This window comes from Nestor notabilis, unplaced genomic scaffold (genome assembly GCF_000696875.1).
Source record: "Nestor notabilis isolate BGI_N333 unplaced genomic scaffold, ASM69687v1 scaffold9368, whole genome shotgun sequence".
Lineage (NCBI taxonomy): Eukaryota > Metazoa > Chordata > Aves > Psittaciformes > Psittacidae > Nestor > Nestor notabilis.
The window spans coordinates 41,340-52,876 of NW_009939597.1; the positions used below are offsets into that span (position 1 = coordinate 41,340).

An 11,537-nucleotide genomic window follows, 5' to 3' on the forward strand; every position below is an offset into this window, starting at 1 on the left:
GGGGGAGGGGGTCCCTGCCCATGGCAGGGGGTTGGAACTGGATGCGCTTTAAGGTCCCTTCCAAGCCAAACCATTCTGTGATTCTCTTTGTGATCACATATTGAAACCGGTGGGTGTTCAGATGTTACTTTTTCTACTTCTGTAGCACTACTTCTTATTTTCGAATCCTCAGCCTCACAGTACACACAGAATTTGTCAAAGGTGAGCCCTTTGTTTCTTGACAGCCCTGGTTAGACATTGCATGCATTTGATCAAATCGAACTAGGTACCTTGGCATTTTTTGGTAAGTACTGGGAAAAATATCTACATGGAGAAATGAAGCAGCATCGCAGTCTTGCACTGCAGAAATCTCCCAAAAGAAAGAGATCTTTCCAGGTGGCTTCTGCCTGCAAAGCCCAGGTAGAAACCACCTGGTTGGGGACTGCTGGAAGCAAGGCAGGAGGAGGAAAGTGAAGTTTGATGTTTGCTTGTGTCATCTCTCTGCAAGCCTCTGTCAATGAAAAGGGTTAAGCTTCTGAGATGCTGCTCTCTTGTTGCTTGGAAATGACATGGCAAGCACTGGAGGAACCCTTGCTGATCAAGTTTGGCAGTTTTTGAAATTTTGTTTCACGCCTTGCCTGCTGTGTCAACTCACCAGCTAATTGTAGCTGCAACTTTCTGTAGTGGCGTGTGCGCTCCATGCAGACCGGTTGGTTGGGATGTCAGAGGGAAGCATCACAGCCCAAAATGTAATTTCAAAACACTGAACCTGACCAGCAGAGGCTGACCTTGCTCGTTATTATCTGAGTGGGAATAGCAGCTTTGAACATTATATGATGTCTGAAATGGTACCTTTTTTCATTAGAAAGCCCAAATACATAGCTTTTTTCCTTGCTTAAGGTACTGTTTAAATATATATATATATCTGTTCTTTTGCTAGTTATTAGAAGAAAATCAAAGTGTTAGATTCCCCTTATTCACGGAAGCCTCTCATAAGACAATGGTGTGCTTGCAATCACAGGGAACTGAGGTGGCTGCGGTAAGTGAGGGCTGCCAGGGCCACAGATGGAACAAGAACCACCACTACAGCCAGCCCACAACTGTAAGGTCTGCTTGCTGCCTCAGCAGACCCTCCTAACCTGACATCCTGCCCTTACTGATCACGCCAACCTCTCCTAATGGTACAGCAAAGGTTTCATACCTGCGCATCTACCCTTGTGCTTGACCATGCTGCTGTTACAGCAGACCACTCAGTTTGGGTGAGGGCAGCTGTAATTCTGGAAGTGCACTGTTTTCAAAGGCACTTGAGGGTCTTGGGAAGTCCCACCTAGCTGAAGATCTTGTATTTCTGAGTCACAGAGATAATCTCAAACCCCATCTATGCAGCAGTTCTCTTGGAAAGGGGTTTCAGGGGCTCTAGTTGTCTAGAATCTGCATTTTGAAATCCACAGCAGCTCCAGTTGCAGGATCCTCAAGTTACCTAGCTGAACCTTGCGAAACCATTGCATGATGACTCTCCTTGTAAGAAATCCTCTTCTGCCTTTAAGGGTACACAGCTCACATTTACAGAGGCTGTTTGTGGGCTGGGTAGTGATTCACTTGTGTCTGGGACTCCTATCTTAAAATATAATTCGCACATCTAGGTCTTAGTTTTCATAGGTGTGAACTATTTTCTTTCATCACTGGTACTGGATCTCACACAGTTTGCAAATGCAAATCCACGTATTCACCCTTTCCTGCCTCAGAATAAACCAGTCTCTTCTCACAATGTGCTGTTTTCCTGGTGTGGAGCTGGAGAGAGCATGGAATGAAGGCTTTTGGTTTTCTGAAAAAGAAATTTCTCAAAAAATGAAGCTTCTCTTTGCTCCTGAAATGTACTTCAAAAATAAATAAATAAATAAATAGAGTGATTCTGCATCCAGAAGCACGGTGCTACTTCCCTTGTCACCAGGATCACAGGACTTGTGTGGTCTGAGCCCTAGCACCTTCAGCATGTTACACTTCCGACACCTCCCCGTCTTTTCTCTGTGGCTGTGTATATAGAATTTCTCTCAGCAGCATTATGAGTTGTATATGTAACAGTCAAACAGATTTAAGTTTTCACTTAATTATTGCATATTTGTCACTGTCATCAAAAGTTTGCTTGTATTGACTTTGCAAGTGGGTTTCAAGTGTGCCACAGCAAAAGGCAGGGGTGCTCTTTAAGCCTCAAGAGTTTTTGAATGTTACTTGACCTGTCTCTGTGTTGCTGAGACCACTTTGACAACAAATAGATCAATATCTCGCTGTTTGTGTAGAGGTGTCTGAAGTGCTATTGTCGTCTGCTTGAAGCTCTGACAAAGCAATTATTACTGTAGGAGTGGTGGGTTTTACATGTGCCACTGTCAGGTCAACCCTGGCTTTTAAGGAAAGCAGCAAATGTCACTTTATTACAGTGGCACTGACTCAGACCTCTCTGGTTAAGGACTGTTAATAATTCCATTATCAAGCTGCTACTTTCCAGGACGTACGACACTTCCTAGAGAGATGGTGGCTTAACTTTGTGCACGAGTATATAACCAGTAACACCTGCTACTATAGACAGTGTTCCCTCTCCTCTGCATTGGTTATGCCCATCGCACGCTTGTTACAGGCCCAGCAATGTAGGTTTTAGTGATTGACACTAGTAAAAATAAAAATCAAGGCTCTAAAGAGAATGGGATTCTGGCATCTCAGTGAGTTTGTGTCTTCTTTCCTCATCTTCTGTCCCCTTCCTCCCTACAATACGATCCTTGTTAATTTTTCCACCTTGCCTGTTGGTTCCATAAAATCCTACCCTGTCTCTCTCTTAAACTGAGAAGGGCAAGAGGTCTCTCAGCTGTGTAAAGTGCTCACCATGGGATGCACTACCTGCTTGGAGGAGAGAAAAAAGCTGGAGACAGCAGTGTCAGGAGGGTGGACACAGCAAGTCTGCTCCAGCCTAGTGAGTTCAGTCCTGTCACCACCTCGCACCTAGCAGATGCTTGCTTTGCAGTCTGAGCAGGGGTTTCCAGGGAGGAAAAAAATGGCTTTTTACTACCTTCTCCAGTGGTACAAGAGAACAAAAACTCTGCTTTGTTTAAGGAGCATGGCTTTACTAGTGGTAGTGGAGCACTGGTTGGGTTATTCTAAGCAATCCTCAAGGGGTTTTGAATAACATTTCTTTTAGAGCAGCCCCTGGGCTGTTCTACCGTTCACTGGGACCTCTGTGACCCATAGATTTCACAAGAAAGGAAAAACAGTGGCATACCGCATCTTTTTATACCCACTCCTCTCCTTTCCCCATCAAACTTGATCCATCCAAGATGTTGGACTGGGGGTACGTACAGTGATAGTCCTTCCCATCTTCGTAATTGCCTGTGGCAGGTAATTAACCACAGAAGGATACTGGTAATGAGGGAAAAAGCAAATGTTGGAATTGCAGCTAGTTTATTCTCCTACAAGATGCTAATTAAAAAAAAAGTATGATGCTTTGTGTCAGCCCTGCCCTTCGTAAAAAAGGGCTGTGCTCCTGTTGCACTCCCACTTAACCCGTGACAGCAAATGAAGTTTAAATTCCTTTGACTATCAGCTTCTTGCAGCGTGAACTCCTTGTAGTGAAACCAACAGCAGTGTTTGCTCGCAGATCTACCTATAGCTCACACAGCTACCCCAAATGCAGGCAACCTATTCAAGATGTTTGGATATCTTCTAAAGGGCATGCTCTGTTTGCATTGCAGGTGTGCCGATGTTATCTGTACAACCCAAAGGGAAGCAGAAGGGCTGTGCTGGCTGCAACCGGAAGATCAAGGACCGGTACCTGCTGAAGGCTCTGGATAAGTACTGGCATGAAGATTGTCTAAAGTGCGCCTGCTGTGACTGTCGTCTTGGAGAGGTTGGATCAACTCTTTACACAAAAGCAAATCTCATTCTTTGCCGCAGAGATTACCTGAGGTAAATAGAAGAACATAGTGTGGGCTGTTCCCAAAGCCTCTCAGTATGCTGCCAACTGTTTGTCTTTCTTTCTAAACATCTACTATGAAAACACATACTTGCGCATGGTCAGCCCTGTCCAGAAGAGGCTGGAGTTTCTTCCTCTGTCTAAGCAGGCTTTTTATTTGCACTTAATGTATCTTGTGGTCAGGGAGGTTGAATCCTATTTTTAGGTCAAGGTAAAAGGAGGAGGGCATGGCTTAAGTGTTTATTATTATCAACTAACAAAACCAAACAGTGCTTCCTGAAAAAACTGGGAAAAGACTGTTAATTCTTCTTGCATATCTTTGATGTTACACTTCTGTATATTGACTGAGGCCTGACCAAACGTTTACCTTTTCCAGTGATAGCTTTTAGATAGATTTCTAGTGCTTGTATAGAGTAAAGTTCCTCCCAAAGGACTCTTGTCTCTTCCCTAAGTAAACAGAGCAAACGACTCCAAAATTGCAGATCAACTTCAAAAAATTTTTCTTCATGAGGAAGTCTGCAGAGACCATCACTAACTTTGAGTTAGAACTACCCTGTCAGTGTGTGTCTGCAATACATAACAACATATGGCATTTTTTGCCTGATGTGTATGGGGTTTTGTACAAAATACTTTATAACAAATGAATTTTGATAAGACAGCAGGTTTAAGGCAAACATTCCTATGAGGGTCACACTGCAAAACACTTCAAGTTTTGCTTTGGAAGAATGTACTTAATCTCCAGCTAAGGTTTGTGGGTTTGGTTTTTTTTTGCTGAAGCACTGATAGCATTTCTTATGCAACCTCAATCAGCAAACACATCTGAAGCAAAACAAAAACAGGCCACTGTTTTAAGACAGGGAGGTAAAACGTCATCTAACCCTGCAGTCTCAATGATCAGATGCTTCCTGTGTTTCAATATAAAACATAGCCCTGAAAATATTTAGTAAGTGTTTTCTTGGTAAGCTTGAACAAACAAGTTTCTCCTTGTAAAGATGAGATATTGAGCACTTAGTCAAATAGAAGAAAAGTCTATTAGTGCCATATGGGAGCTGCCACCTTGCCTTTCAGCCAGGTAGCATACAAGAGCATCCTGCCCACATGAGGATTTTTGCTCCTGTTTGAGCTGAAATTCTCCAGGGCAGACATGAAATGTCTCGGCTGAAATTCTGCCACACAGGCAGTATTTGCAGTCCATACCTGCCTAGGTGGGATGAGTTCCCAAAACGTAAGTGAGGAGGAGCTTGGGTAAGGATGGAACAATTCTGGGGGGGGAAAGACAGGATAAGCAGCCTTTGAAAAGGTGGAAAAAAAGCAGTGAGGAAAGGGTTAACTATCTGCACTATCATGAAATAATTTTTGTACCTTGTCTAAATCTGGGTATTTACTAATGCTACAGGTCATTTGCTGTTGTATCCTTAACCCTGTCTGTGCTAAGCTGAAAACACTGAGCTTCAGAAAGTTCTTTAACAACAGATTTCTAATCATAAATTAGCATTTTGGTTCTTCACTGGCCCTTCTTCAGTTCAGCTGTCCTCTATGTGTATTGTGGACATAATTCTGATGTGTCAATGAAGAATATAACAGCTCTTGATCTTCCCTTGTTAAGGATTGCATAAATTCTTTTCATCATAGTATCACAATTGGCTCATGCTAGGTACTAATCACAAGGACCTCAAAATCTCTCAGATTTTCTTCCAGGAATTGTCTTTCTCCCAGAAAGCATAAGCTGGTTTAGTTTCTGGAGTTTATCTTGTTTATACCTTATTTTTTCTTTATTTTTAAATTGTTTGCACCCAGCTTGCCAAGCGATCCAGGTCTCTCCATCAGTCATCTTCCTCTTCATTTTTTATCACTTCTCTAGACTTGTCATTTGTGAACTTGATAAACAGTGTGGTGTTTGTTTGGGGTTTTGGGGGTTTTTTAAGCTGACCTGAAAGATAGATATTCGGTGTTATTCTATATGTTACAGAACCCTACTAGAAATACTCATCTGGACAGTGATTCCCATTCACATTTGCTTTTTGAGACCTATGAGCTACCCCATGTTTTGTCCATTTAATAAGCACTGTATTGATTTTGGTTTGTGCTAGTTTCATAACTAAAATAACGGGTGGCATCAAGTCAGACACTTTAAAGTGCCAAAGGAGAGCAGTACTGATGCTGTTAAACTTAGATGAACCTTTTTATTACTGCAGTTGTAAAGCATTTCTTTCCTTGGTTTGTCCTGACAGTACTGCTTTAAATTGGAAAAGCTTAACCTGTGATCTTCTTGCTGATCTCTAGGTGTCATGACTTTCTGGGGCATGCCAGAACCCTGTGCTAGAGATGGGAAAGAAGCCAGGAGTGGCAGACCCCAGGAAACATTTGAGAAGAGAGAGAAATTCACCACATAAAACATGGATGGCAATAGTTTGGGCTAGATGTCCATGCAACTTCAGTCACAGCAGCAGTTAAGCATGGTCTCTGGGGCAAACCTGTTCTGTGCCTGAAATGGGTCTTGTAGCCCCTCTGCCTCCATTTGTTGGGTTAGAATAGTCCCTGGCCCACCAAGGGGGAAGTCTGTTGCTATTTGTGCAACATGGTTAAATTGTGGAGGGAAGACTTACGTGGGCTTTACTTCAAATATTTGTCCTCTATCTGAGGTTAGTCCATTAAAGCAGCTTTGTCCACTAGAAATATTTCTTACTTGTTTTTGTCGGAAAGAACAGTGTAATTGTCATATCCCAGGAAATTTGACCAGGACTTGGGTGGAAAGGAATTACATTAATTCTGTAGCACAGTTGTTAACTAGCATTCAGCTACTTGGCCAGCTTTACAGCTATGATGTTTTGTGTTCTTGCTCATAAGTAAATTTAGCTTTATGCTATGTTTGGGTAGATTCTGCTGAACTCCTGGGTTCTGTTCTTTCATGCTAAGGACCCCTTTCAGGACAGGTTAGGAATAAGGGCATTGCTATGCAGTCCCATATTTTACAGAAGTATAAAGCAATTTTTTTACTATAAAACATCTTTTGTTGCCTTCTACACATAATATTTCTTTCTCAATTGTAATTATTAGTTCTATTAACAGAAGGAGTTAAAGTTACCATCACTATCCTCTCTGCTGTCCGTTCACTCCTGGTAATTTGAATTTTTCTTCTTGGAGAATTACCCGTTCCCATCATCATACAGTGCCTTCATTTAGAGCCCCTATCCACTTCTTTTTTTCCTCATTAAACAACTCACGATATTTGTTCTAGTAGTCAAATTTTAGTAGAATTCATTCCTACAAACAAGTTTTCATGCTTCACACTGTACTTGCACCAGAAAGGGAGTACTTCACCTGGAGGACAGTCAAAGGAGTTTATTGTTGGCCACTTCCTCGCATTTGAATAAGAACAGGGTTAATATCCCACTGGAATTTAGTAGGTCAATCATGATGTGAAAAAATGAAAAGCTAGACTAATTCTGCACCCATAGCTGGAAATATATGCATCTTTGATATCTGAAGCCCAGAAGGAATATTGCTGTGTAACGACCAGGAGAAAAAATTGGTGTTTCATAATACCTTTATAGACTGATGTTTCTTTCAATTTGGCTGTGAGCTGATTGTGTCATTTGGGAATACGTGCTCCGTTACCTGGTGAGATGTGCTTTCTCTCATCTAGCAGCCTGCAGCAGGCCTGTTCCTGCCCACAGGTCCAAAGACCTAACCATTACTGCCCAGCACCAGGCTGCACTTGCTTCATCTTTGGGCAGGCAGCAATGTATAGGTGCTTACCTACAGACAGAAAAGGCTCCTAGATTATTTTGGGCAGCTTAGAAATTCAGACGAAGTCATTGCCAATTTACAGGTCTGGGACTCTCCTTGTGCCACCCTTCCTGCAGGTAGGTGCTGCTACAGGGATTGGGAACAGGGATGAACTTCTAGACTTCCATCACTGACATGAGATAGAGCGCTGGGATGGGAGGGAGGCTGGTTCCTGCCCCATTGTGTCAACGTTGCTTTGGAGCCAGCTTTGTCTGCAGCACTGGCAGCATGGTGGGCTGCTGGCTGCGTGTGCTGGTCCTCGGTGGGTTTTTAGAAGAAATCTTTCAAACGTATTTCAGGAGCTGCTAGCAGACCATAGCCTGATCATTTGTTTCAAAAGATAAACTGTCGTCATTGCTTGTGAAGGAACATTTGTTAACCTTCACATTTCATAAAACACTTTCTTGCTCATTTTTTAATCATGAAAGATGAAATTGGATCTCGAGTTGTTATCCTTGCAGTATCACCTCGGTCTCCAGCTGTGTCTAGATGTATCTTTCAATACATTTTGTCTGAGCAAATAGATTTACCATTTGTTTCATAATCACAGTTCCAGCATTCCTACTTCTAATTATTTTTGATAAGCAAATGCTATTGAAGAAGCCGCTTCTGGGACTGAGCAGCTTAGCACGCAGCTTGGATGGCTCCTCACAGCCCCCACGCAACAACGTGTGTTTGTTCCTGGGCGTAATTAAACATTCACCAAGCTCCGGTTCACAGGCATGGTTTGGGTGTTGCATCAGGATTTCCAGTGAGGAGCTGACAACTGAAATTTCACTGTGAAGTGCTGATGAAGAACGTGATTTTTCCTTTTTACTCAGCATGGTGCCCTAGCGCAAGCAAAGGCGAGTCAGGCTCGCTATGACAGGAGCAGAACTGTCACTTCTGCATGCTTGATATGCTGGTGTCGGGAAAGTTTTTCATCATTTAAACTGATTAGGGCCTTAATTAGACTCCAAAGAAAACTCAAAACCTGTATCAAAAACTGATGGTGAATCAGTAAGAGAGAAGGGCTTCTTGGAAAGCCCTGATGCTGTTCACAGTGGATGTCATGGGAATTCTTTTTATGCGGCTTCACACATGTTTTGATCAGTCCCGCAACCTGAGCGTGGTGTTGGTGCTTCTGGTGCGTGGATTGATTAGCCCTGTGTACCCCATCTGAGGGACAGAGAGGTCCCAGCAGGACTGCCATCCCCTGGTGCTGGCACCCCTCAGCACTGCTTGTATCATGGAGACTTGAACTCCACCCTTAGCAGCTCCTATTCCAAACGAGTGACATGCCTGGTACTGGGCTTTCCATTTGTTGGATGCACGTTTTTGCTCTGCCCCAGCAGGTTCATTCTGTTAGCTCTTTAGATGAAGTGTTCTATGTCTGGCAGATGTGCAGGTTTTAGTTTTGTTGTGGGATATGAAAAGCAATCTTGCCCAAACATGGGCACCCTGCTCTCTGGCACATGAGGGTGCAGGCAAATGCCCTCCTTCTGGTGGGCTTCTCCAAGTCAGTAACAAAGGTCCTAAGCCAAGGCATTAAATCATAGCTGGATGTGTAAGCACAAGTCTTCAGGAACTGAGAAGCAGAGAACTGCCACAGCTAGCAGAATTCAAGTTAATCTACTAGAGACATCACTCATACTCTTGAGTGTAGCTCCAGCCTGCGGAAGCTGGGATTCTTTTCCATCAGAGGAGCGTAGTGTGCATGCATGCACCAAGAGCACATCCAGCTTGCTTTTCTAGGGACATGTTTAGCATGGGGAGGAGAGGTATACATGCTATGTAGCTGAACAAATAGTATATGCTCAGAGCCTAAAATGCTGCTAAGTTGAACTGATGTTCTTGCATCACAAAAGGGAGCGTCTTGCATGCTATGTAGGATACCCTCACTTCTACGCTTGGTATCTATACAGATTAAGGAGGATTAATTAGGCTGAAAATGCAACGTGTCTTGGCAGCATTGCTGTGCTTTGTGATGTTAAAGCACAGATTTTATATTTTTTTTGCATAGTAGCTTGTCCAGGAGTTTATCATGGCCCATGCTTTTTAGGATAAACAAGCGGTGCTTGGCTTGTTCACTTGCTTTTTCTCTCCTCTTTTTCCTTCTCCACAACCTCCCAGTGAAACAGAAAGCTTGTGGGGAGTAATTCAGCCTGGCTGTGGTATACTAGCACGCCTCTAGCACTTTCAAGCTTTCGGTTTTCTTACTGCTGCTTTTAAAGTCTCCTAAGAGGACGTGGTTGTGTAGGTGTTCAGCAAGGCCAGAGACAGCCAAGTTGGGTTTTAAGGTCAGTGGCTTCAGTTATACCTTAAGAAAGACTGGAACAGGGGAGGAGGAGGAGGACTTGGACTTCTACCTCCTAAGAGTTCCAGCCCCACTGTAATTATCTACCGAAAATATGGAGGCAGAGACCAAAGGAGTAAAACCAAGCAAACATTCAGATGCATTCTTCAACTGAAAACAGATGCCCTTGAGGACCCTTGGAGTTTATTCCCAGTAATCTCTGAACTAGTGTGGTCACCCGACCAGAGGGCTTTTTTTGTATCGTACTGGTTCAGCTCCTCCTGCTATGCTATCCATGACTGCCAAACCCTTTGGCATGCAAGATGTAAATTCTTTGGGATTGAACTTGAAGGCTTCATGGGAGGACAGCTTGACCAACTTCATTAGTATCAAAATGCATTTTCTTTCCTTCAGCTGACAGGACTTCCCACTGCAGCACTGACAATGGATGGCATCCTGGGTAGGAGGGTGTACCAGCTAATGTGTATTTACCGTGCTGAAACGCCTATCAGCTTTCCCTGAATATTACACAAAGGCTGATTACAGGGAGTTTGGGAACTTCGAGTCTGAAGTTGCTTTTAAGCTTACTCTTTTTATCTTTTTAAGTGATGTTCAGGCTTTCCCTGCAATTATTGGCATATTCAGTACTTTGGTCAAATCAGACTTTTAGCTCAGTGTATTTCTAATATCCACAGATGAGAAAAATAATGATTGCAAGCTGTTAAGAGCCACCCTCACTCAAAGGCTAGTTGTTGGTTTGTTTCAAATGGTAGGGGCAAACCCTTTCTTTTGATATCAGTAAATTTCAGGTACGTAAAGCAAGTCTTTATCTATAGCAGGTCCTGATGGAGCTAGGAAATAAATGGCAGCAGGCATACAGGGAAGGTCATCTTTTTCATCTACTAGCTAGAGAGGATATGAGCATGGGGTTTGGTAGCTCTTCCAAAACTTGTATATCCAGATAATCTGGATATACAAATATAGAGAGAAATATGTAGCTGTATGCAATATGTACAAATGTAGATATTTATCTGTAGGTAAGTGCTTAGTCCTTTTTCAACTCATAAGTCAAACTTTACAGTGTTGATAAAGCCTCTTGTTTGAGGGAATTATCAATCTCAACTCAGCTGTTGAATTTTGAACTTGTTTTATTCTTCTGTTGTTTAAAAAATCCCGGTTGACACTCCCAACCTATCCTTTCTGTACCACTCATTATTTACATGTGCTTGTCCTGGTTCCTCTTTTTTGGTCTCCTGTGAAGTCAACAGCTCCAAAATTTTCACTCTTTCTGTGGATTTTCTCCCTCTTTTTTGATTGCAAGCTGCTAGCTAGTCAGACACCAGGCGAAGGAGAAAAAGAAATGGGGACTCTCTCCTGTAGGCAATGACTGAAACAGATTGTTGTTTCTAGTGGCGACAGAAATAGGTAATTTGGTTCTCAGTTTAGCCACCCTGCACATTTTGGTTGGAGGAGAAATCTGTTAAAAGGTGCTAAACTTAATGTGTTTACATGAGAAGTTTCTTACTGTTTTCCCTA

The 11,537-nt window shown here is 42.8% G+C and overlaps 1 protein-coding gene across 1 annotated transcript in view; it reads left to right on the forward strand.

Moving 5' to 3' along the window:
• The window catches only part of LOC104409918 (rhombotin-1), a 52,462-nt gene that overhangs the window by 37,067 nt on the left and 3,858 nt on the right, over positions 1 to 11,537 (forward strand). The window contains exon 2 of the mRNA XM_010019948.1: positions 3,717 to 3,930. Within this exon, the coding sequence (XP_010018250.1) occupies positions 3,717 to 3,930 (214 nt within the window). The remainder of the gene's footprint in view (positions 1 to 3,716; positions 3,931 to 11,537) is intronic.